Source organism: Oncorhynchus mykiss, chromosome 8, assembly GCF_013265735.2.
Source record: "Oncorhynchus mykiss isolate Arlee chromosome 8, USDA_OmykA_1.1, whole genome shotgun sequence".
In the NCBI taxonomy this organism is placed as follows: domain Eukaryota; kingdom Metazoa; phylum Chordata; class Actinopteri; order Salmoniformes; family Salmonidae; genus Oncorhynchus; species Oncorhynchus mykiss.
This window is the reverse complement of record NC_048572.1, coordinates 26570914-26598079: the sequence shown is the minus strand read 5'-3', so window position 1 is coordinate 26598079 and position 27166 is coordinate 26570914. Positions and strand designations below refer to the sequence as shown.

Sequence of the window (27166 nt, the reverse complement as noted above, 5' to 3'; positions counted from 1 at the left end):
TACATTTTGAATGCTTTGTAAATGATATCTGAGTGTTGGAGTGTGCCCCTGGCTATCTTTCATTAAAAAAAACACAAGAAAATGTTGCAGCCTGGTTTGTTTAATATAAGGAATTTGAAATGCTGTGTACTTTTACTTTTGATACTTAAGTATATTTTAGCAATTACATGTACTTTTTATACTTAAGATATCTTTACTTTTACTCAAGTATGACAATTGGGTACTTTTTACGCCACTGCATTTCAGTCTTGTCTTTGGTCATGTTCGCATTGGTCAAACAAACAAAAAACTGGTTTAGTTGACAATAGAGCCTCCCACAATGCAGGTGATGGATGCAGGATGAAGTTGTTGAAAAGCAACTACGGAACTTGGGCTGAATCACAAATCACCCCTTCCCCTCAGCCTTCCATTTGAGCCTTCACATGTGCCTTTGCCATCTGCTCAGGTGTCCCAAAGCTGAGGGAGTAAAAATGATCTAGACAGCAGGGCTGCAGGTTTCAGAGAGAAGTGTTATCACAACAAACACTGCATATGTTTGGAGTTTGCACAATTTAATCCAAAATAATGGAGAGGAGTGCCTAATTATGTGTCACATGCTTATATGTCTGATTTATTGACTTGACACATTTAACAGATATACTTCCCAAATTAAATGTTTAACAGTTACGGAGGTTAATATCTTGTAAAACAATTTCATTCTCGTTTTATTATTTAAAAGTGGAACATGAATTGCATCGATCAAGTCGGGAGTGTGTCCAGAAGTTAATGTGTTTATTAAAGCCCATCGCCACTCTCTGTTAAATCATCCTTGGAGTTTCTTCACAACACTTTGGGATTCACCGCTGCAGTCATGACCTTTGATCACATGATTTGTGTAACGTTCATGCAGTCAACATGTAGGCGTACGTTTTTAAAAAAGTGCCCCAGAATGCAACACACTTTGAAAGACGGTGACCAACGATGGTAAAGGACTTGACAAAATTGATCCGCTCGAATGCGTCCATGACCTTCAGAAAGGGATACTGTTTCGTGTAAACAAAACCTATCACCGGCCCCAAACCAGCCATGCAAATGCATGTTGATTTCGTCTATCCACACCAGTACCCAATCATTTCCTTTTAAGTTTGGGCGTAGTAGAGTTTGCAATGTAAAACTGACTCAAATAGAATCAAGGTCTTTGGAAAGTGTTAACAGCGCTGCCTGCTGGAAATATCACGTGGCAACACTGCTACAGGCCAATAAATACCAGTCTCAATATTGAATGAGTTCTTACTGGTATAAAATAATTGAAATCCCAAATTCTTGTTTTCATTAATCATATTTGCTTGCAATAATATTAGAAGCCATTGATTAAAAAAATAATTATTTTTGACTTTTATTTTGAAGTTTGCATTTGAATACCGGAAAGAAAGGAACGGAAATTTAAGCAGCGTTCCATGAACGTAAATAGCAGGATTGGATCTAAGAAAGTAGGTAAACAACTCTACGCATGCCCTACAGCACTCTAATAGCATAGTTCGAACTACTTTTAACTTCATAGGCTACCTTGAAAAACGGGTTTGAATGGTGTTTCATACGGTCTATCTGTAGGTGTTATTATATATTTTTTACTCAATTCAATACACTTCATTCTGAACTGAACAAAAATATAAAGGCAACATGCAACAATTTCAAAGATTTTACTGAGTTACAGTTCACATAAGAAAATGAGTCAACATAAATACATTTGTTAGGCCCTAATCTATGGATTTAACATGACTGAGAATACAGATTTGTATCTGTTGGTCACAGATACCTTAAAAAAAGGTAAGGGCGTGGATCAGAAAACCAGTCAGTCTGTGGCGTGACCACAATTTGCTTCATGCAGGGCCACACATATCTTTAGCATATAGTTAGTTGATCAGGCTGTTAATTGTGGCCTGTGGAATGTTGCCCCACTCCTCTTCAATGGCTGTGTGAAGTTGATGGATATTGCGGGGAACTGGAATGCGCAGTCGTACACGGCGATTCAGACAATCCCAAACATGCTCAATGTTGCCCCACTCCTCTTCAATGTCTGTGTGAAGTTGATGGATATTGCGGGGAACTGGAATGCGCAGTCGTACACGGCGATCCAGACAATCCCAAACATGCTCAATGGGTGGCACGTCTGAGTATGCAGGCCATGGAAGAACTGGGACATTTTCAGCTTCCAGGACTGGTGTACAGATCCTTGCGACATGGGGCAATGTATTAATCATGCTGAAACATGAGGTGATGGCGGTGGATGAATGGCACGACATTGTGCCTCAGGATCTGGTCATGGTATCTCAGTACATTCAAATTGCCATAGATAAAATGCAATTGTGTTAATTGTACGTAGTTTATGCCTGCCCATACCATAACCCCACCGCCACGATGGGGCACTCTTTTTACAACGTTGACATCATCAAACTGTTTGCTAACAACGCCATACACGTGGTCTGCGGTTGGACGTACTGCCAAATTCTCCAAAATGACGTAGGTGGCTTATGGTAGCGCAATGAACATTACATTTTCTAGCAACAGCTCTGGTGGACATTCTTGCAGTCAGCATGCAAATTGCACGCTCCCTCAATTTGAGACATCTAACGGCAAAGTCTCCTTTAGTTTTGTTCTGTTACCAAACTTCGTATCTGCACAGTTCTTCCTTTGAAAGTGTTTTTGTAAAATATTCTGTGGAAAATTGGAAGTAGTCCTTGTGCACAGAACTCTATTGTTTAAACTTTTAAATCAATGGTTTTTGTTTGGTATACATTTTAAAGTGAAAAATCTGAGTGTGTAATTCCGTTACCATGGAATTGCAGTAATAAGAGGAGGGAGGGTCAAATCAGTCTCATGGGTGGGGGGAGACTGAAGTTCAGGAGGGGGCAGGCACGTGCACAGATGGGGTCTACCTGTGCCAGAGTACCTGCCTCCTTTGTCCTCCCACTATCACTGGGTGGTGGTATATACACTGAGCATACCAAACATCCTAATATTGAGTTACGCCCCCCCCCTTTTGCCCTCAGAACAGCTTCAATTTGTTGAGGCATGGACTCTATAAGATGTCGAAAGCGTTCCACAGGGATGCTGGTCAATGTTGACTCCATTGCTTCCCACAGTTGTGTGAAGTTGGCTGGATGTCCTTTGGGTGGTGGACCATTCTGGATACACACGGTAAACTGAGCGTGACAAACCCAGCAGCGTTGCAGTTCTTGACACAAACCGGTGCACCTGGCACCTACTGTACTACCATATCCCGCTCAAAGGCACTTCAATCTTTTGTCTTGCACACTCACGGCTTTAAAATCCTTCTTTAACCTGTCTCCTCCCCTTCATTTAAACTGATTAAAGTGGATTTAACAAGTGACATCAATAAGGGATCATAGCTTTCACATGGATTTGCCTGGTCAGTCCATGTCATGGAAAGAGTTCTTAATGTTTTATATACTCAGTGTATATATTTTTTGTACCACTGCCCCCAATTTGTTGTGATGTCAAGTTTGCCACTCCCCACCCCCATCTCTGAATTCAAAGACTGACATGGAATTTGAATGAAATGGAGTTTACGGGGAGAGGGATATCAATTTGTGGAATTAACCCCAACCCTGCTATAATTTAACTTTTATTTAAAGCTTTTTCATCAAACTGTCCCATTTTCATGTCAGATGGTCCAGCACAATCCTTAGACCATTGTTTGAATTTATGTAGTTCTAATTTCTGGATTAGGCTTCAAATACAGGATAAAATATTACTGTGTTATATGATTGGCAAAACACAGGGCCCTAACCTGAGGTAGATAAACCCAATGGATGATATTGTTGCATTCCCATTACCTAGTGATCAATTATTACACCACAGAAAATTGCATGCAAACCTGGTTGAATGTTTTTGTTGAAATCAGATGGAGCTTCCACCCCACGAAGGATCGGTACTCTCTGTGGTTGACATGCACACAGGTGGAGAGCCTTTGCGCATTATCCTTAGTGGTTACCCAGAGGTAAAGGGCGAGGGTGTGCTATCCAAACGGCGCTACGTGAGAGAGCATCTGGACTACCTACGGAGAGTGTTGATGTTCGAACCAAGAGGACACTATGACATGTACGGAGCCCTGGTCGTGGAGAGTGAGATACCTGAAGCCGACTTGGGGGTTCTTTTCATGCACAACGAAGGTTACAGTACCATGTGTGGCCACGCAGTCATCGCTCTTGGGAGGTTTGCTGTAGACTACAAACTTGTTCAAGAGCCAAGGTCGCCAGAGACGCAGGTGAATATACACTGTCCATGTGGCCTGGTTAAGGCATTTGTGGAGTACTCCAATGGTAAAACCGGAGGTGTGAGGTTCCACAGTGTTCCAGCGTTTGCATTTGCAACAGGTAAGTTGCATTCTTTGCTGACAAGCATTTCAATACATAGTAACATTGCATATAGAGTTGCATATAGAGTTGGATCTGTGTCCTGTAGAATACAAGGTATCACCATCTCAAATTACTTTACACTGCTGGCTGCCTCTGGCTATCAAGGCTAAATCTCTTTTTTGTCAGATGTAATTGTTGCTGTGCCTGGGCATGATGAAGTCACTGTTGATATAAGCTACGGAGGAGCATTCTACGCATTTGTAAGTGCAGAGCGATTTGGCCTGGATATCAACAAGTCCAAGACCAGGGATCTGGTGGATGCAGCTACTGCAGTGACCAACTCTGTCAAATCTCAGGTAAAGATTTGTTCTAGCCCAACTGTAAATTTGCAGTTTAAACAGCCACTCAATGTTCACCTCAATGTCCTGAATCCTTCAACCTAGGAGATGAAAAAACCCTGTGAATGTCTGGTTCCCCTAGGTAAAACTGCATCACCCAACCAGTGAGGACCTGGCCTTTCTCTATGGCACCATCCTCACAGATGGAAAAGATGCCTATTCCCAAGAGCCCACTGCTAACATGTGTGTGTTTGCAGATGCCCAGGTACAACAAACTTTAAATCCTGCCACGGTACAGTAGCCTTCAACAGAAGCCACTGTTCATGCTACCTGTCATATCACCATATGATTTTAAGTAAGGTTGAAAAGAAAAGTAAAAGGCAAGCATAGATAAACATTGGAGACAGAAGTTGACAGTGATTTGTAAATAAGTCATTTGATATTAAAATTAGAAGAGTTCAAGTTAATTGCAACTATAGCAAGACTTCTTACATTAATGTGGTCTGATTTTGTTTCCTTTTTGGTTCTCTGACACGTCACATGGGCTAGGTGGACAGAAGCCCTACAGGTTCAGGGGTCACTGCCCGTGTGGCTCTCCAGTATCATAAAGGCCTCATCCAACTCAACCAGACTAGGACCTTCCAGAGTGGGGCCACAGGATCTCTGTTCACTGGCAAAGCTGTTCAGGTACTAGGGCTGTCTCCAATATATGTTCATGCCTCTTAGCCTTTTTGGAAGTTTTCAATTAAGCTTTGTTTCATTAACACAATGATATCTCAAATGTATGATTTGTCTTGTTATATTAATTTCAGGATAGCAGAAGGTCTGTATGCACTATGCAGACCAGATAGTGCTGCAGGTGCAGAGGAGCAAATAAGAGCATAATGTACATGGGGGGGGGGGGGGGGGGGGGGGGGGGAATACTGATAACTGCATCTTTGCAAAACACAGCACTTTGATCGAAGGCCACTGACTTGTTGCTGCTTTCTGCAGTTGACATTGCAATCATTGCACCAATTATTCAGCAAAGATATTTGACACACAAAAGCTTACCCAAAACTAGTACAATAATCGTAGGTAAACTCAGTTTTATGCAGATTCTATTTAAAACATAAACAAAGTTCTATAATTGTCTACCTGGAAGGCACCCAATTACTTCTCTGTCCATTTTGCACAGGACACCACATGTGGAGACTTCAAGGCTGTGGTGGTTGAGGTGGCTGGCAGAGCACACTACACTGGCGTGGCCAGCTTTGTGCAGGAAAGTGACGACAAGCTAAAACTTGGTTTCCTGCTGAAATAGGAGCAGCTACCAGTGCCCACAACCACTTTTGAGTGCATCTCCATCCAAGCAAAGGACCATATCAGATTGCAAATCAATTGTAAAAATAAAAAAAAACACACAAAAAACCCATCACTCATTGAAGGCCTATGTAGCATCGGTAATGGTCATAAGTATTGTGTGTACTGTATGCACAGAGTCTGACATAAGAGACATGGCAGACAAGGCTGTTGGAATTCCCTCAAACATCTGAATGGTTAAGGTCAACTTCCATGAGCAGGTGTCCAATATAACAAAGTTTGCTCCTGTCCTGTAGTGGTCATAAACACAAAATTAACTAAAAAGTGTTAAGTAGGATAACTTTGGTCATAAAGTCAGTCTTTAAGGAAACAATGTCTCAGATTTCTTGGATATTTGAGGATTGGGTTTTGATTTCAGTCATGCCCAGTCATCGCCTGGTACAAAGCGATGGGAGAGCTGTGACACACTGGTCTGGACAGGAGTCAGTTTGTTGGTGCAATATACACGCAAAAATTGTTTGAACTTTGATTCTCTCAAACATTTTTCCCCCTGGGGGTTGAGACCTCCCGCTGTTTGTATTTGAAAATCCAACAGTTGTATTGGATGAAAAAACACACCCCCCTTCATTACCAATGCATTGTGCCTACAACATGTGTTTGATACCATTCCACTCCAGCTATTTCCACGAGCCTGTCCTCCCCAATTAAGGTGCACCAACCTGCGGTATGCACACTTTAAAGTGTCTGCTAAAATGGCATATATTATTATAAACCACAACCCCATGACAGAATCTCATCTCCGGAGTCACATTTCCTATAAGGAGGAAAACTGTGGTGAAATCAGTCAGTTCAGCCTCCCTTTAAGGTGATGTGCATATCAATGTTAGTGTCGTGCTACAAAGCCAAGGTGGAACATATTGGGTAATATCACATATTGGCCTCAAGATGGCGCTATACAAACATTTTCTGCTAAAGTAGTCAAGTGACTATGAAGGAGGCTGATGTTTGTAATTTAAAAAAAAACATGTATCCATTCATAGACACATTTAGCTGTGATTGGGAATGCAGCCATTGGACAATGTTATTTTTACCTTGATTTGAAATAAAAATACCACAACCTGCATCTTTTTCCCCATTTATTAACTTCAGCTCCATCATAAAATGGAAGGCCATATTTAAATTATAGAAGCCCAATGGAGGTATCTCAAATTGTGAAAGAATTTGCCACACAGTTAAACTCTGGAGGAGGGCACTCCTGTGAAAGGGAAATAATGGTTGAGTAGTATTGCATTGACTGGATATGGTTTTAAATTAATTACATACAACATGAGGGGGCAAACAACCAACATTGTATGTACTGTATGCATAGAGTCTGACATAAGCGTCCACAGTTTTGTGAAATGGCAGACAAGGCTGTTAGATAACAACAAAGTATTTTCCTGTCCTGTAATTATTCACTCAGATCCTTGGATACGTTGGGCGTTAATGATCTAGAAAATCACCACATACAAAATTCCCCATTCCAGCAGGAAAAAAAAAGTGAAACAAAGTTTGTCCACTCTGTAAAATGTCCTCTTAATGTCAACTATAGTTGATCAACATACATCTTCCACTGGTTTTAGATTTCTCTCCCAAGTCCCAAATGTCGTTCCAACACCCAGCCTTGAAAAATTGTGTTTCCTGTACATTTGTCTGCCCAATGATTCTGCCATTAAACACAGCATGAATAGTGTCTGTTCAAGCATGAATGAGCATGCTCCAGCATGAATTTGGGGGTTGTTTAGTGAAGCTATAATGTCATTGGAATCAATTCCATCCAGACATAGAATATGTTTCCACAGGTTACATGGGCTATAAAGGTGTATATATATCAGATGAGGTCTGAGCAAATAGTGACTTTCCACAGAAGTCGTGGGGCCTCATTTATAAACCGTGCGTATGTACAAAATATACCCCAAAATGTGTGCGTGCCAGTTATCACGCATAAAAATCTAACTTGAACTGAGAATGTGCTCTCCTCGTCACTAACTTTAGACCATGCGTACGTACATCTGCTAGTGGTTGAAATATTGTATTGCAACCATGTATTTTCTGCAAATGGCGATATGATGACAAGCATATTCATAAAAAAATGGAAAACATATTATCAAGAATGCAGTCATTTGCCAGTAGTGAGAAGAGCGAAAATCACTTTTAATTTTAGAATCCAAAATAATTAGACATAGGAATCTTTTTCCTATTTATTTTCATAACCATTGTAGAATATATTCCTCTTCTTTTCTGGCCGTGATGTGTTCATATTCCCGAAGGACATAGAACAAATTACCATGCGCATCTGCCATTTCATTGGACCTAGAAGCCTAGTAAACAGATAGGCTATATGTTTTGCAATATTATAGGGAGCGCGGTTTATAATACCGACATACAGATCTTTTACATTGAAATAGGCCTACTGTAATTGCATATTTTTTTGCCAGCCTTCTCTACAATGTTTTACAATTCTAACTGGCAATCCATGCTCCTCTGTAGCTCAGTTGGTAGAGCATGGCGTTTTCTACGCCAGATCAGTGGGTTCGATCCCCAGGACCACTCATACTTGAAATGTATGCACGCATTAGCACGCATTAAAGTAGAATTGGACAAAAGCGTCTGCTAAATGGCATACATTATTATTAGTATATTTAGGTTGAGGAAAAGTCAATGCAAGACGTTCTGCTGACGGGTCCATGACAATTTGCCATTGTTTTCTCTGCCAGAAACAGACACGGTGCTTTTCCAGATACAGCATAAATTACATAGTAAATAGACCGGTAGTTTATGCAAAATAAAAATAAATTGTGCGATAGGAGCGCGACATCATTGCCTATTGCCTGAGTCTATACCAAGGCAGGAAATAGAAACCCAATAATCTATTGATAAAGTAAATATCGAACAACAATTCGTATTTTAAATGCCGTGGCCTAATGCCAATAGTTCCAAATTATACAGTAAATAAAGGCCGTTATTGTCCCCATGTTACGATAGGTCTGATTTATAACAGGAAACGTGTATGTAAGGCGTAAGCTAAATTTATAAATCTCAATATTTTTTGTACGTGTACAGACTTCTCAGAAATGGTGCACGCAGGAATTGTGTGAAATTTACGCAACGGTTATAAATGACGCCCCAGGTGACCTCCACACGATAGTGTTGTCAGTCCATTCTCCCATTCTGAAATACAAATAACACGCGTTGTCAGAGGCCTCTTCCTGGTTTTAGTAAACTTCTTCCCCCTCAAACTCTGTTTATTTGGTTATTCATTTCCAGACAAACGTCTATATCCATTTTATCATTCTGTTCCATCTTGAGGGAAGAACAGTAGACCACCTTGAAACATTCACTATCCTGGGTCACATTCATCAATTGTTCCTATTGTCAGATAGTAGCAAAGTTTTCAATGGAAGTGGTGCCTCCTACAGACCTCAAGAGGTTAACAGCCTGACATGTCTCAAAATGTTTCAGAACGTTATACTGTGATGAGTGGAAATATGGTTTTACGTTTCTCTGAGGCTGTTGGGTCAAGAATCTGCACTCCCAACGTTTGCCACCGGATGACAGTACAGGCCAAAAGGAGGGGTGAAGCAGCCTGTGGATGGCTGGGTTGTCTGAGTTGATAGGCTTGTGAGATGGACAGTGGGTGGATCAAAGGATAGAGGGCTGGGCAGGGGGCCGGACCTCTCAGAAGTTGAGCTTGGTGACTGGCCGCTCCCTGCCAGTATCTGGCTGGCTGTTGATGCGCTTGCGGTTGCGTTTCATCTTGGACAGGTCCTTGTCGAAGACCTCGCCGGAGCGCAGTGCCGACACCAGGTCGTCAAACTCTCCGCCGTCGTCCTCGCCGCTGGCCTTCGCTTTCCGTGCCTTCCGCTCCTTCTCTCTCTGCTCCTTCAGCTGAGAGAGACACGTAGGGTAGATGGAAATATGGAGAGATCATGACAGGAAAGACGTGGGGGAAGAAAAAGGGCTATTGCTATAAAGGTGTAACGACAACAGCTGATGTGATATTTCTCAAAAAGCACCCAATTTCCTCCTGTCAACCCTGTGTTCTGCATATTGACTACGTTCCACGTCTCAGTCAAACTGGCATTAAACATTCCAATACGATCTTGAGCCATGGGAAGTGTTAGATTGTAGCTGGTTTAGCCATTGTTGAGTGTGTTCACAAGCTTGTGTGCCAGGCTTGTACCAGCAGTGGCACCATATCTAGCCCAATATCCTGATGAAAAAGACTGATGTCCAAGTATTCTGTGCATGACGCACATTTCTTAATCTAATTGAGCATTTTATCTGATTTCTGTACTTGAATGAAATGACATCAGGATTTTTGACAGATGAACAGGTTGAAGGACTCAGAGGGAAAGCTGATTTTGGATGGGACCAATCTTTCCCATTAATCTGAAATGTATCCCTACAGATCTCTCCTAATACATGTTATGCAATCTAATCAGCAAAAGGCATGGAATATGAAATTGGTTCGACTCAAGACCTCTTTTGAGGTACGAAAATGTAAAATCTGAAAATTGCCCTGGTGACATATCTGATGTAATAAAAATGTAATTATTGGTTGTAATAATGTGATGTTCACCCTTACAGCTGTAACTTAAATCCATAATGAAATGAGGTTGCGATCTTCAGCACTAAATGCGATATAAAAACAGCACACAGATATTGAAACAAGGGAGAATTGTCAGGGGAAATCTTAATGAAATTCAGGATTAGCAGGTATGTACACACCTGAGTTTCCATTTTTGCCCTGCGCTCCTCCTCATCCTTGCGCCGGCGCATATTCTCATTTTCCTGACGCGCCTCGGCAAACGACCCCAGAAACTGGTCGAAGATGCCAAAGAACTCATCCGGCTGCATCTTCCCAGCATCTTCACCAAAATGCTTCACCGCCCTCAGGAACTTTGGGATTGAGAAGAGATTAACTAAAACATTCACTGATCCTAGAACAGTTTCTTACTGCAACCACCTCTGACCCGAGAAAAATGTGTGCATACATCCATTTCTGGCTATATGTTGTGATTTTTAAGTACTGCTATTTCTGGTAGTGTGTAAATAGTTCTGATCCACACAGGCATTTGTTCTTGGCCAAACATTGGTTTACATTACCACTGAGAGCATTGTAGAAGAAAGGTGAGTATATTGACCATAGTAGTATATACTGTATCTATATCAGAGCATTTCCCAAGATGTGTTTAAATTATAGTGTGACCTGTGTTACCAGAGGATGTTACTCCAGAATCATCAACAGTGCCATTACGGCAAACCGTTTATCAGCTTTATGGTGCAGCAGCAGGGCCAAAATACAGGGCAGTGCTAAGGCTTTGCAGCCAACCAACACAAGCACAGAAGCACACAGAACAACAACTACTAGACAGATATGTAATTTATTCAGAACAACAACTGTAGCCACACAGAACCACCACCCATCCCAAACAACTGCATTGAAGTCCTAACCATGTAACCGTGAGTTCCTTTTTGTGGGTTAAAAAATTGAGGACATTGCAGATTCTCCAGACGTATAACGACAGTAAATGAGTCTGTAGTAATGTCAGCTCCTTTACTTTGACCCACTACCCTTGATTCTATGTGTTTGGTGTCATATTATTAACACGTCTTTAAAAGGAAGGAAGGAAGCCTTCTAATGCTAGGGTTTGAAAACAACAAACACAACAACGACAGCGGCGGTTAGGGTCCTGTTCTGCTGTAAAACAGGGATGTCCTGCTCCCTTGGTAGCGGAGCAGCAGCAGCAAGGCTTTGAAGCCCTCATTAACGTACATTTCATGTGCTACTGATTACAGCTGGTGAACCTGGGCCTAGGGCAGAAATGAGAACTGGGTGCGTGTGTGTTTGTCGTAGTGTATGGGGTGAAGTGGGGGGCACCGTTAACTTTGCTCTTCCTACTATGCCTTTGATGCGAGTTCATCACTGCCATATGAGGCATGCAACGCCACAGGTGGTGATGTGACGGGGTTGGGGGAGAGGGGAATTTTGTGTCTGTTTGGGTCCAGTGTATATGGCTCACTACAACTAGAGATATTCTGTGGCCTGAGGATCTTCACAGCGCCACCTAAACATATTTAACATCTGAGAGCAAACATTAACCCTCTATAGCAAAAATTGCACAATTCTGCATGTTATATAAAAATGCAACAGTTTAATTGGAGCCAGAGCCAGCATTTCCAGGCGTGTTTCCTCTCCCAGTCTCCTGAGGCCCCCTAGGGACCAATAATGAAGCCAGGGGCGGCAGCACAGGAAGCTCCCAGCATGCTGTGTGCTGATGTTACTCTCACACCTCGCAGGGGGTGGCCAGGGGGTCACGGAAGCCTGTTTCAACAGCTACTGTACCTTGTGAGGAAACTGAGGCAGCACTAATCTGCTGCACACACGACACGCATACAAACTCCCCTAACACAATCAGAGACTAAGACTGTCACAGTCAGATACTCAGGTAGGCATGGACATGGAAGCACAGCTTTTTAGACTCCCACATGGCCCTATAAAAACACACACACTCACCAGCTCTTTGGCCTCGGTGAGAGAATCCTCCACATCTGAGAAGCTGAAGCTGGCCACAGTGATGAACTGGCTCACCACTGACACAAACTTATCGCCCACCTCCTGGGGCCGCTTCTTCTGGAACTCTAACTCCTGACAGAGCGAAAGAAAAGGACAGAGAGAGAGAGAGACAGAGAGAGGAAAAAGTGAGTGACAGAGCAGAGGGGAGGAAATTTGCAGCTAACTTGGTCACCCATTGTTTGCTTTTGTACCTTTTAATAATTAGAAGTGATATCCCTAGAATTCCAGTCTACTTTCCCAATTGCTCTGTTCAATTTGCTCTCAAGCAAAACAATCTCTTGCTTTAGGTCTGACAATGATGTGGACTATGATACCTGGGAGAATATTCAGTGGTTCCCTTGGTGGCAGGATAATCCACATCAGGGTTGCTACTGACTACAGCTATTATTACTTCAATTTCAATTCCAGCCAATTCAGAAAGTACACTGAAATTACAATTAATTCTCATCAATGCTTTTCACTGATGAAAATATGGAATTGGAATTTGGTGTACTTTCTGAATTGACTGGAATGGAAATAGAATTGACCTGATCCACATACCATTGGGAGTGACGTACTATGAATTGAGAAAACAATCATAGAGACCAAGAGAAAGAAAATAGGAGAAAAAAGGAAAAAGGGTCATGAATGAGGAAAATGTGTGGATTGGTAGAAAAAGCGATGACAGCGAGGGAATTAGGATGAAGACCAGGCCAATTACTGTACTCACACTCTCAACGTTTTTCAAGCCACTGCGCAAATGATTGATTTCCTTTTCCAGCTCAGTCATGCTACAGTGAGAGAGAGAGAGAAAGAAAGAGGTTAAATCCTCTAGAGAGCTCTTCAGTTGCAAAATTCAATTTCTTTAACTTTCAAAGTTGTTCTCACAAAATCACACTACCAACTCAAGAGTTTCTCACATCCATGGTGTTAGCCTAGTTAGAACTGTTTCAATATAGACAATCAGTGTAGTGAAAAAGCATTTGACCCCTTTCTAATTCTCTATTTAGTCATATTTTTGAAACTGAATTTGATCAGATCTTCCACCAAAACCTACAATTAGATAAAGGGCACCGGAGTTTACAAATAACAAAAATGTATGCATTATTTATTTAATTAACAAAGTTACGCAACACCCAATTCCCGTGTGGAAAAAGTAATTGCCCCCTTACAGTCAATAACTGGTTGTGCTGCCACCTTTAGATGCAATGACTGCAACCAAATGCCTCCTGTAGTAGTTGATCAGTCTCTCACATCACTGTCGAGGAATTTTTGGTCCACTCTTGCATGTAGAATGCTTTAACTCAGTGACATTTGTAGGGTTTCAAACAGGAACTGCTCGTTTCAAATCCTGCCACGACATCTCAATTGGGATCACGTCTGGACGTTGACTAGGCCATTCCAAAACTTCAAATGTGTTGCTTTTTAGCCATTTTAATGTAGTCTTGATTGTGTGTTTCGGATCATTTGTCTTGCTGCGCTTCAGCTTCAGTTCACAGACAGATGGCCTGACATGCTCCAGTAGAATTCTCTGATACAAAGCAGAATTAATGGGTCCTTCTATTAAGGCAAGTCATCCAGTTTCTGGAGCAGCAAATCATTCTCAAACCATCACACTACCACTGCCATGCTTGACCATTGGTATGAGGTTCTTTCTGTGGAATGCAGCGTTTGGTTTTGGCCAGACATAATAGGACCCATCCGGTCCAAAACGTTGACTCAAGTTTGCCAAAAAGCACCTGGATGATCATCAAGACTCAAGTTCTATGGCCAGATGATTGAAAAGTATAACTTTTTGGATGACATGGGTCCCATTATGCCTGGAAAAAACCAAACACTGCATTCCACAGTAAGAACCTCATACCAATGGTCAAGCATAGTGGTGGTAGTGTGATGGTTTGGGGATACTTTGCTGCCTCGGGACCTGGACGAATTGTGTGTGGTGTGGTCTTGCAGAACACTGCACACGAGTTCTATGAGTGAATGAGGAAAAAAAAACACTTTTTGTATGTTTCAACTACACACAGTCACGTGGAATGACATCAGTGAGTGTGTGTGTGTTTGTTCAAAAGAGCCATTAATTCAGATATCTACAATTGAAGCATTGTGGAGTGCAACTGATCCAATCACACAAACACACACACATCCGTTCCTCTGGGCTAAAAGACGTAGCACATGCTTAGATGACGCAAGGCTGACTCATAGGCCCAGTAGTAAAAAAAAAGCCCATTCACTGACACACGCTGATGATACATTCAAACTTATCCACTACAATCGCCCCTCACCTCATTAACTTACTACAATGAAAGCTGTGCTGGAGGTAAAGCTTATACACACACACACACACACACACACACAACAGCTACATTGCCTTCAGAAAGTATTCTAACCCCTAGAGCTTTTCATCATCTTGTTGTGTTACAAGGTGGGATTAAAATTGATGACATTTTTCATTTTTTTACACAATACTCTAATGTCAAAGTAGAAAAAAAATATAGATATTTTTTTACAAATGTTGGAATATATATATATATATGAAAAATAAAACACTAATATATTCAACACCCTGAGTCATTATGTTAGAATCCCCTTTGGCAGCGATCACAGCTGTGAGTCTTTCTGGGTAAGCGTCTAAGTGCTTTGCACACCTTAATTGTACAATATTTGCATATTATTATTTATTTTATCCTTCAAGCTCTGTCAAGTTGGTTGTTGATCATTGCTAGACAATCATTTTCAGATAGTATTTACTTAAATTGGCTAAAAAAAATCTAACTAGGCCACTAAGGAACATTCAATGTCACATTGGTAAGCAACTCCAGTGTATATTTGGCCTTGTGTTTTAGGTTATTGTCCTGCTGAAAGGTTCATTTGTCTCCCAGTGTCTGTTGGAAAGCAGACTGAACCAGGTTCTCCTCTAGGATTTTGCCTGTGCTTAGCTCTATTCCGTTGATGTTTATCAACAACAACAAAAAACAGATCTAGTCCTTGCAAATGATAAGCATAACATGATGCACCACTATGCTTGAAAATATGAAGAGTGGTACTCAGTGATGTGTTGGATTTGCCCCAAACAAAACTCTTTCTATTCAGGACGCAAAGTTAATTTCTTTGCCACATTACAAGTTTTACTTTAGCGCCTTTTTGCAAACAGGATGCATGTTTTGGAATATTTGTTGTCGATCCATCCTCATTTTTTTTTCTATCACAGCCATTAAACTCTAACTGTTTTAAAGTCTCTATTGGCCTCATGGTGAAATCCCTTGGCGGTTTCCTTCCTCTCCGGCAACTGAATTAGCAAGGACGCCTGTATCTTTGTAATGACTGGGTGTATTGATACACCATCCAATATGTAACCACTAACTTCACCATGATCAAAGGGATATTAAATGTCTGCTTATTTTCTTCTTTTTTTAAATCTACCAATAGGTGCCCTTCTTTGTGAAGCATTGGAAAACCTCCCTGGTCTTTGTGGTTGAATCTGTATTTGAAATTCACTGCTTGACTGAGGGACCTTAGAGATAATTGTATATGTGGGGTACAGAGATGAGGTAGTCATTTTTTTGTGTGTTAAACACTATAATTGCACAGAGAGGGAGTCCATCTAAGTTATTAAGTGAATTGTTATGCACATTTTTACTCATTAACTTATTTAGTCTAGCCATAACAAAAGGGGTTGAATATATTTCAGCTTTTCATTTATTTGTACAAAAATCTTTACAAAAAAACCATCTAAAATTCCACTGACATTATGGGGTATTGTGTGTAGGCAATTTTAAATTCAGGCTGTAGCACAACAACATGTGGAAAATGTCAAGGGGTGTGAATACTTTCTGAAGGCACTGTACATGATCAAATCGAACTGTGGTGAGGCGTTTTGGAGATGGTGGCCATTATAGCACAGAGTCTGCCTTAGCATTAGTACACATGCTATGGCAGGCATTTGCAAGCAAGTCAAATTGTGTTTCTGTTTGCTGTCATTAGTGTTAATGTTTTGTTGCCATTAATATTAGTGTTGACGTACATTCTGGTATTGTTGTCATTCGCTAACCTTGTTATTAATAGTAGTTTATTAGGCCGTACTTGACAGCTAAAAGCTGAATTACAGTACACAAAACAAACAAGTAACTTAGACAAAAACAATTTTAAAGTCAGTAAGTCAGTCAGGACGGGAGTTGAAGGATGGTAATGGGAGTTGAAGCAGCTCAGTTGGGTTTGAGAGCAGAGGTCGCGGTGATGTCTGTGGTTGCCGGTCAGTCAGTCAGAGACAGTCAGGTCGGCAGCCGGTGCAATGCACCTCACCGTCCCCCACGTCCTCCTGGCTCTGCCTTTGTAGATGGTTAGCTGGCTAGCCACTTCTTTCCACTAACACTTTGTAGCACCCACTTGAGTGATGCTACTCAGAGCCATGTATTTAGAAATAAATTAATGGATCTGATGCTACTTATGCAGACACAAAGGCGCTGGAAGTTCACCACACCATTTTTATGGTCAGAGTAGCTTTGTAGCTCAGTTGGCAGAACAATAGCGCTGGTAATGCCAGGGTGGTGGGTTCGATTCCCAGGACCACCCATACATAAAATGTATGCAGGCATGACTTTAAGTCGTTTTGGATTAAAGCTTCTGCTAAACGGTCTTTACACAGAGTACAAAACATGACACACTCAAACCGGTGTGCCTGGCACCTACTACCATACTCTGTTCAAAGGCACTTAAATCTTTTGTCTTGCCCATTCACCCTCTGAATGACACACATTCACAATCCATGTCTCAAGGCTTAAAAATCCCTCTAACCTGTCTCCTCCTCTTCATCTACACTGATTGTGGAATTAACAAGGGACATCAATAAGGGATCATAGCTTTCACCTGGATTCACCTGGTCAGTCTATGTCATGGAAAGAGCAGATGTTCCTAATGCTTTGTACACTCAGTGTATATACAGTATTATATTAGCTTATCTTCACTAATCATCTCCACCTTTAAGGAAAATGCTAAGTAAACATTCTGAACTGTTCCCCTAAATCCCAGTTGGCAGCATTGAGAAGTTTGTGCTGTAGCAGTGTCTACAATGGCTTGTATGACCTACAGGGTGAATGTTAACTCAATGGGACTGATAGACCACTGAAAACCATTTCCTGAAGACATTTAATGAGAGTATACAACAAGGGCCTATAGATCTAAACACTGGAGAGCTGTACATGTGGAGGGTGTCTTTGTGGCTCGACCTACTTGACTTTAGCGGCTTCCGGCACACTCTGCAGGTCCTCCTGGAACATTAGGACTTTGGGGTACTTCTTCTCCAGGATGGTGATCAGGTAGTGGAGGAGGGTGATGTTCCTGCATGCGCATAGACAATAGATACTTGCAGCACTAGTACCACAGCATGGGGCACATATGCACACACCCATATAATGACACCACTCCATACAACACATGCAAACAGGTTGCTTCATAGAGGGTATCACTACAGCGAACTCATCACACTCGTAATTTTAATTACAGTTCTTCCTCTTACTTGTCTATGCTCGACTTTGTGTCTGCGATCTTGTTGAGCGAGGACACTTTGAAGCCATAGGCATTGCCCCTCTGGCCTTTGTTCATGTAGTTCCCAAAGGCCAGCACCACCTCCAGCAGCTGCTTCAGATTGCGGCTGTGCAGCACCTCTTTGGAGGCCTTGATCAGAGCTGAGGAGTGAAGAAACAAAAAAGACAACTGAACTGTAGGGTACTTCACATGTGTCACAGTGGACCTCATTGGGAGTTTTTGAGTTTAGTTTTATTATGTAAGGGTTTGCCAAGAAGCCCCACACAATCACACACACCTTCTACTTTGGGTTTGATCCCTGCAATCGTCTCTGCAAACTTCTTTTTGAAGTACAGCGACTGTAGCTTCTGTTGGTAGTGGTTTATCCTTTGAGCAAAAGAGAAAGAGAGATAGATTATTAAAAAGTGCAAAAAAAAGTAAGCAAAAGAAATTGATATGTCCTGAAAGGAGGTTGGGAAAAAGTCATTTATAGGATACAAAACTGCCCAGGTCACATTGGAAACATGAGAAGATCTTGTTAGCTCAGTCAGAAAAAAAAATGAAGAAGCCCTTATCCCTATTGATATGGTCGGACAACCATCTCGGCGTTGGCTGGCTAGACGTGAGACAATAAGATGGATTGTTGAAGGAAGGCAGAGCAAACATGGAGCGACCCATTTGGCTGAACTCATCACTAGGGCGTCGCTATCCACACTTCAGTGCCAGGGGGGGGGGTCACCTTGGCTACAGGGCTCTCAGAAACCAAAACATTAGTTGTACTCTGTTTGAAGGACAAAGCCAGTTCCTGGAAAGAAGCACCCCACATCTCCAACCACAGGATGGGGAAAAACGCTATTACACAATTCATTTTTATGGTGTCTAATAAAGAGGGAGTGTTGTTTCCATGGGCATGTGCTCCTTGTTTGTTTTATGATTCCCCCGACTGGGACATGAGGCTGTTGTGCATCTATGATGAGTTTCCTGTTTGAGTTGAGAACATATTGATGAAGAAAGAGTGTCGTTCTTGTAGTTATATCCAACACAGTTAACAGTAAGTCTGGGAATTGCCAGGGACTTCACAATATTATCACGATAGTTAGGTGCTGATACGATATGTATTGCGATTAAGATTCTCACAATTCTCTTTGTATTTCCATTAAATACTGTGGTTTAATTGCGATTTGATGTTCCAAACATATTGCTCACTATATGTATGCTGCAGAGAGAGAAGAGAGAGCATGAGAAAACAAGTTTTGAACAGTCAGGGAAATACACTATACAGTATATACAAAAGTATATGGACACCCCTTCAAATGAGTGGATTCGGCTATTTCAGCCACACCCATTGCTGATGGTGTATAAAATCGAGCACGCAGCCATGCAATCTCCATAGACAAACATTGACAATAGAATGGCCTTACTGAAGAGCTCAGTGACTTTCAACGTGGCACCGTCATAGGATGCCACCTTTCCAACAAGTCGTTTGTCAAATTCCTGCCCTGCTAGACCTGCCCCGGTCAACTGTAAGTGCTGTTATTGTGAAGTGTAAACATCTAGGAACAACAACGACTCAGCCACAAATTGGTAGGCCACACAAGCTCACAGAACGGGATGACAGAATGCGGAAGCGTGTAAAAATGTTCTGTCCTCGGCTGCAACACTCACTACAGAGTTCCAAACTGCCTCTGGAAGTAACATCAGCACAAGAACGGTTAAATCTGGAGCTTCATGAAATGGGTTTCCATGGCCAAGCAGCTGTACACAAGCCTAAGATCACCATGTGCAATGCCAAGCATCAGCTGGTGTGGTGTAAAGCTCACTGCCATTGGACTCTGGAGCAGTGGAAACGCGTTCTCTGGAATGAAGAATCACGCTTCACTATCTGGCAGTCCTACAGGCTAATCTGGAATTGATGGATGCCAGGAGAATGCTACCTGCCTGAATGCATAGTGCCAACTCTAAAGTTTGGTGGATGAGGAATAATGGTCTGGGGCTGTTTTTCATGGTTTGGGCTAGGCCCCTTAGTTCCAGTGAAGGGAAATATTAACGCTACAGCATACAATGACATACTAGACGATTCTGTGCTTCCAACTTTGTGGCAACAGCTTGTGGCAGGCCGTTTCCTGTTTCAGCATGACAATGCCCACATGCACAAAGCGCGGTACATACAGAAATGGTTTGTCGAGATCGGTGTGGAAGAACTTGACTGGCCTGCACAGAGCAATGACCTCAACCTTAATTAGAATGCCAACTGCGAGCCAGGCCTAAATCGCCCAACATCAGTGCCCGACCTCACTAATGCTAGTGGCTGAATGGAAGCAAGTAGCCACAGACATGTTCCAACATCTAGTGGAAAGCCTTCCCGAAAGACTGGAAGCTCATAGCAGCAAAGGGGGGACCAACTCCATGTTAATGTCCATGATTTTGGAATGAGATGTTCAACGAGCAGGTGTCCACATGCTTTTGGTTATGTAGTGTAATAGTCCTGAAAGCATGTTGGCTCACTTTAAAAATAAGAGGGAGAACAAGCAATAAGATGAAAAAGTTTTGGCTCAGGTACTATACAACCGACTAGCGCTTGCTAACGCTACCTACAGTAGCAAAAAAATATTGATACTTGGAGTCAAGTATGGTCCTAATATCATCCAAAATAATATTGGGATATGTAACTATCAACCCCCCCCCCCCATCTCTAGCTAACAGGGCTCTACTACTGCTCTGTCACTGTTGCAGTAATTGCCAAATATTCTTAAGAACGACAGCCAGGCAGCGAACTCAAGTCAGGCTTTAGGGTGGGTGGTCTAAGCAGGGATGTTCCCTGTGTCTAAATTCATTTAGCAGACTCTTTGGTCAACAGTGACTTACAGTGCATAGACTAAACAGCGAGATACACTGGCAGGAACAGGTCGAAATACTATGGTGTCGTTGGCTCCACTCTGAGATGGTGAGAATAAAACACCCCCCTTCTCAACATGGGACTTGTTTTGTTATTAAGTAATGGTGGGAATCATCCATTTCTGTGGGAATGTGAGAACATGGGAACCAAGCTCTCGTAATGAGTAAGTTAGCTTGCCTATGACCTGAAGACTTGTGAGCTCACCAAGATAATGTTGAGTCTTACTTAACATGGACTTGTAGCACAGTGGGTTCAGGTTCATCACCGATGCAAGTTGGAAGAATTGTGTAAAAATAAACAACAACAAAAAAGACATTTGATCGAATCAGGCTCTTGGTCTACTTCTCTCTCTCAGATCATCCTACCTGCTCATCTCATAAAGGAAGCGATCAGCCTTGGCCATGCGGTCCAACTCATGCTTGTGCTCCTCCAGGAGGTCCACATCACTCTTCTCTGGAATAAACTTCAGCATCTGAGGAGGAGCCATGAAAATGACTGGCCATTCACTAGCAACATATGTAGCATAGCTAAACATTGCACTGACATAAATCTACCATATCACTTACAATATTGCAATGTAATCTTAAACCTCTCTTTTTATGATGTTTATGAAATGGAGGTGATCATTTATGTGGATGTAATCCAAAGATGCATCCTGTCTATTTGAAATCTCGTCTATTTGATTTTGCTCACTGAGAAACAGAAAATGTCAGCCCATGTGACACTGGATCATACCGATTTCTGGTGTGCTGGAGTTTTTCTTTTTAACAAGTATACGCTTTGCTCCATGCACCTGGAAGCACATTTAGGTGTGCAAGTTTACTGTTTCAAGCCTATGTGATTTTCCGTAGACTCACCTGCTCCAGCATGTCCTTGGGGAGGTCCTCCTGTTCGTCCATGGTCAAGATAGCCCTCTTCATCTCCTCATTGGACAGCTTCAGCCTAGATGACAATCACAGGAGATGTCAGCCACAGGAACTCTTAACACTAGAACCACCATTAATACTTTAACTGTTTTTGAGGCGTCATGTGATTTGTAAATTCAAATAACTCTGCCATTGTGAAAGTTATTTTCCGCTCATTCTTGACCTAAATATATGTGTTTATATGTCACTGACATAATTAGTTTTAGGCATTTCTAAGATTCAACTGGAATATGCCTCAGCTTTCTACTTTGATGTCAAGAGCACTTCAACAAAAAGTGCCACGAAGCCTCAACCTAAACAAATAGATAATACTAAATGTATAATTCAAATTTGGCCTGCAACACTGAACTTCAAACCACAGGAAAAGTAAAGTAAACTGTGGGTAAATAATTTCCTCAGACCACAATGAGAAACACTGCCAACATAACTTCTTTGCCTTATTGCCAGTTTCCAGTTCCTGGCACTTCCTAACCGGTTTGTGTTTCAAACATGTCTTTCAAAAGTATTCTAAAGCCAAGGCTTATTACGAATTAGCCAAATGTGCAATGTATTTATATACAATATCATAGGGAGGAACTGTACGTCTGTCTGGAGAGAGATTTGCCGAAAAAGAAACAGACGATCTTAACGGCCTCTCCCTCGTGGAATTGTCCTGTTGAAAGTAAAAAATTATGAGTCTGATTTTATGCGCCAACTCCGAGAACGATCCAGTGGGGGAACAGGTGCCGGACAGGCTCTGTCGGCTGCTCACTGTAATAACTAGCCGCACTTTGAAACTGCAAAAAAAAAAAGACATTGTATTTTCTCAAATATAATTCTACTTGTCCTAAATCAAATCAAATGTATGTCAGTACAAGAAGTAGTGGGTGGAGGAGTCAAGCGCAGAGAGCAGGGTCGTAGATACGTGGATAATTTATTCCCAAAGCAACATTGTCGGTCAACGCCACACACACGGGCGCTAAAAGACCCAGTCCAAAACAACAGGACGAAACGGTTCAGGAAAAACTAACATCCACAGAAATCACAAACCAAATAACAGAAAACAAGCCCGCACAAAAGCCGGCAGGCCTACCAGGTTTAAATAGCCCAAAACCTAAACAAGAAACAGGTGCAACTAATCAGACAACACTAAATGAAACAGAAAAGGGGATCGGTGGCAGCTAGCAGGCCGGCGACGACGACCGCCGAGCACCGCCCGAACAGGAAGAGGCACCATCTTCGGCGGGATTCGTGACACATACACATGGTTAGCAGATGTTAATGCGAGTGTAGCGAAATACTTGTGCTTCTAGTTCCGACAATGCAGTAATAACCAATGAGTAATCTAACCTAAAAATTCCAAAACTACTACCTTATACACACAAGTGTAAAGGGATAAAGAATATGTATATAAAGATATGAATGAGTGATGGTACAGAACGGCATAGGCAAGATGGAGTAGATGGTATAGAGTACAGTATATACATATGAGATGAGTAATGTAGGGTATGTAAACAAAGTGGCATAGTTAAAGTGGCTAGTGGTACATGTATTACATAAAGATGCAGTAGATGATATAGAGTACAGTATATACATATGAGATGAGTAATGTAGGGTATGTAAACATTATATTAAATAGCATTGTTTAAAGTGGCTAGTGAAATATTTTTAGATCAATTTCCATAATTAAAGTGTCTGGAGTTGAGTCAGTGTGTTGGCAGCAGCCACTCAATGTTAGTGGTGGCTGTTTAACAGTCTGATGGCCTTGAGATAGAAGCTGTTTTTCAGTCTCTCAGTCCCTGCTTTGATGCACCTGTACTGACCTCGCCTTCTGGATGATAGCGGGGTGAACAGGCAGTGGCTCGGGTGGTTGTTGTCCTTGATGATCTTTATGACCTTCCTGTGACATTGGGTGGTGTAGGTGTCCTGGAGGGCAGGTAGTTTGCCCCCGGTGATGCGTTGTGCAGACCTCACTACCCTCTGGAGAGCCTTACGGTTGTGGGCGGAGCAGTTGCCGTACCAGGCGGTGAGACAGCCCGACAGGATTCTTTCGATTGTGCATCTGTAGAAGTTTGTGAGTGCTTTTGGTGACAAGCCAAATTTTTTCAGCCTCCTGAGGTTGAAGTGGCGCTGCTGCGCCTTCTTCACGACACTGTCAGTGTGGGTGGACCAATTCAGTTTGTCCGTGATGTGTACGCCGAGGAACTTAAAACTTAGTACCCTCTCCACTACTGTCCCGTCGATATGGATAGGGGGGTGCTCCCTCTGCTGTTTCCTGAAGTCCACAATCATATCCTTTGTTTTGTTGACGTTGAGTTTTGAAGTTATTTTCCTGACACCACACTCCGAGGGCCCTCACCTCCTCCCTGTAGGCCGTCTCGTCGTTGTTGTTAATCAAGACTACCACTGTAGTGTCAACCGCAAACTTGATGATTGAGTTGGAGGCGTGCATGGCCACGCAGTCGTGGGTGAACAGGGAGTACAGGAGAGGGCTCAGAACGCACCCTTGTGGGGCCACAGTGTTGAGGATCAGCGGGGTGGAGATGTTACCTACCCTCACCACCTGGGGGTGGCCCGACAGGAAGTCCAGTACCCAGTTGCACAGGGCGGGGTCGAGACCTAGAGTCTCGAGCTTGGTGACTAGTTTGGAGGGTACTATGGTGTTAAATGCTGAGCTGTAGTCGATGAACAGCATTCTCACGTAGGTATTCCTCTTGTCCAGATGGGTTAGGGCAGTGTGCAGTGCGGTTGCGATTGCGTCGTCTGTGGACCTATTTGGGCGGTAAGCAAATTGGAGTGGGTCTAGGGTGTCAGGTAGGGTGGAGGTGATATGGTCCTTGACTAGTCTCTCAAAGCACTTCATGATGACGGAAGTGAGTGCTACGGGGCGGTAGTCGTTTAGCTCAGTTACCTTAGCTTTCTTGGGAACAGGGACAATGGTGGCCCTCTTGAAGCATGTGGGAATAAGGATAAGGATTGATTGAATATGTCCGTAAACACACCAGCCAGCTGGTCCAGGTTTTGGTTGTGGGCCGTGTCAGTGGCACTGTATTGTCCTCAAAGCGGGCAAAAAAGTTATTGTGTCTGTCTGAGAGCAAGACATCCTGGTCCGCGACGGGGCTGGTTTTCTTTTTGTAATCCGTGATTGACTGTAGAACCCTGCCACATACCTCTTGTGTCTGAGCCGTTGAATTGCGACTCTACTTTGTCTCTACACTGACGCTTGGCTTGTTTGATTGCCTTACAGAGGGAATAGCAACACTGTTTGTTTCCGGTCACCTTGCCCTGATTAAAAGCAGTGGTTCGCGCTTTCAGTTTCACGCGAATGCTGCCATCAATCCACAGTTTCTGGTTTGGGAATGTTTTAATTGTTGCTATGGGTACGACATCGTCAATGCACTTTCTAATGAACTCGCTCACCGAATCAGCATATTCGTCAATGTTGTTGTTGGACGCAATGCGGAACATATCCCAATCCACGTGATCGAATCAGTCTTGAAGAGTGGAATCAGATTGGTCGGACCAGCGTTGAACAGACCTGAGCGCGGGAGCTTCTTGTTTGAGTTTCTGTCCGTAGGCTGGGAGCAACAAAATGGAGTCATGGTAAGCATTTGCTTACTAGACTGCCCATTGATGGGAGCATCTTTGTCTCTGGTGTCTTTAAATGGCATTGACCACAGCTTATTCACAGATCATGTTTGCTCCTCAAAATCTGTGTACCGTCTTTTGAGGGCACCCACTTAAAAGGGAGCGTAGTACTCCATTCAATCCCTTTGGAGTGCATCCGCATGGGAGGTCTCTGTTAAAGGCTTTTTGAAGCCCATTAAAAACCATTAAATTAAATTAGTATAGGAGGGGCGGTTGATTTTAGCTAGGATTCTGAATTGCGAGATGGGCCAGACTGTAACGGGAGCTAATTTGGTGTGTGTTTGTGCTCAGCTTTTACTTAGGAAACCTAATAAACACATTGTAAAATAAAAGCTAGCTATGGAGCAACTTCTTCATATCACACCACATCCTCTGACTGAGAAACCTCAACCTTCTCGCGTTTGGAAAAAAATAAGTTGTGATCCTACGATCAACTCTACTTCTATTATAAAATCACACCTTTTCAATTAATTGTTAGAAGTGGTCTAATCTTCCACATAGAGAGTAATTATTGACCGGAGTTCATGACCAGGAAAACTAAAAACACAACCATCTCTCCTCCTGAGCTAAACCATTACTCTTGCATCACAACTGAATGGTCCTCCTCCACCAAACTCTTAATAAAATTGCCTTGATGTGGGACAACCCGATTTGAACACCCAAAAAGGAAGCATTAGAAGTAGTGGGTTCCATTTTGGCTTGTTTCGTGGTCGTTTTGAGTCAGATTGGTCTTGATTAAATTAAAAGCTCCCCTCTGTGTGAATGTGTGGCTTACTAATGATACCAGACCACATTCAATTATTGAGAAATCACAGCAGCTCTGCTAACGGAGAGCTGTTTCATGCTGTTTCAGTCAAGTTTTGAGAGCCAGGAATTTGTCTCCAAGTAACGTCTACTGTCAATATATTTTAAAAACAATGACATACATATCACCTTGAATGTCTATCTGCCGCACACATTTTTATTTTTATGTAGCTTCTGCTCACCCTCCCGCTTCTCTCTTTTACACACCTTCTTCTGAACCCTCAACCAATTTGACTGACATGATGTAGCCTACGTCTCTGAACTGAAATGCTAAACACACACACACACACACACACACACACACACACACACACACACATATATATATTACATATATTTTGTAGGCTAATTTTATCTGTTGCAATTTAGGATTTTGCAGTAGCACAAGCATGACTCCTTCTACACATTGCATTGGGGCAAAACAATCTGCCAACTAACCACACATTAGTGATGATGTAATCATCAATATGCTGCAATATTGTAGCATGTTTTTAAGGAAAAGTTTTTGTAAAACTTGAAACTTTCTCTGTAAAGCGAACATTTATCAAAAGGGGGCTTTGGCTGAGAGTTTCTGTTTCGGGGGGGTGGAGACTTCGCTAGTCTCATTAGTATCTTCTCTCATACATATTCCCTCATACCTAATCGACCATCTGACACAATTACGCAATAGTTTAGTTCCGGATTCTCAAGATTAGCCTTGCGTAAAGAAAGAGAGAATGTTTTGATTATGAGATAAAGTCCCATGATTCACTGGAGCCTGCATTGAAAGAGAAGAATGACGCAAAGAAGAAAGC

The 27166-nt window shown here is 42.3% G+C and overlaps 2 protein-coding genes across 5 annotated transcripts in view; one reads left to right on the top strand and one right to left on the bottom strand.

Annotated features, from left to right (window-relative positions):
- The first annotated feature begins 1341 nt into the window (after window positions 1-1341).
- LOC110529713 (trans-L-3-hydroxyproline dehydratase) lies at window positions 1342-6550 on the top strand. Of its 2 annotated transcripts, none has more exons than XM_036985193.1 (6): window positions 1342-1469; window positions 3905-4376; window positions 4545-4714; window positions 4839-4961; window positions 5246-5383; window positions 5874-6550. In XM_036985193.1, exons 1-6 carry the CDS (start codon window positions 1437-1439, stop codon window positions 5997-5999), a joined length of 1062 nt encoding a protein of 353 aa, XP_036841088.1. In that variant the 5' UTR covers window positions 1342-1436; the 3' UTR covers window positions 6000-6550. The 2 variants fall into 2 exon arrangements, with proteins under 2 accessions (XP_036841088.1, XP_036841089.1); XM_036985194.1 differs by having other exon boundaries at window positions 1402-1473.
- Window positions 6551-7121: 571 nt separating this feature from the next.
- Window positions 7122-27166, bottom strand: part of LOC110529712 (disheveled-associated activator of morphogenesis 1) — a 124781-nt gene continuing 104736 nt past the window's right edge. For 2 of the 3 annotated variants that reach the window (XM_036985191.1, XM_021612169.2), the window contains 9 exons: window positions 21873-21957; window positions 21381-21487; window positions 18418-18506; window positions 18112-18280; window positions 17826-17933; window positions 13327-13387; window positions 12558-12689; window positions 10769-10939; window positions 9716-9925 (listed from right to left, as the gene is read on the bottom strand). In XM_036985191.1, coding sequence (XP_036841086.1) covers window positions 9716-9925; window positions 10769-10939; window positions 12558-12689; window positions 13327-13387; window positions 17826-17933; window positions 18112-18280; window positions 18418-18506; window positions 21381-21487; window positions 21873-21957 — 1132 coding nt within the window. Of the gene's footprint in view, window positions 9926-10768; window positions 10940-12557; window positions 12690-13326; window positions 13388-17825; window positions 17934-18111; window positions 18281-18417; window positions 18507-21380; window positions 21488-21872; window positions 21958-27166 lie in introns of all 3 variants that reach the window. The other variant, XM_021612170.2, reaches the window with a different exon arrangement.

Excerpts from the sequence above, each read along its gene's own strand:
- LOC110529713 (XM_036985193.1), top strand. The coding sequence starts at position 1,437 with ATGAACGTAAATAGCAGGATTGGATCTAAGAAA. Across the intron at positions 1,470-3,904 it reads GCAGGATTGGATCTAAGAAA|ATGGAGCTTCCACCCCACGA; the intron begins GTAGGTAAACAA and ends TGTTGAAATCAG. Across the intron at positions 4,377-4,544 it reads AGCGTTTGCATTTGCAACAG|ATGTAATTGTTGCTGTGCCT; the intron begins GTAAGTTGCATT and ends CTTTTTTGTCAG.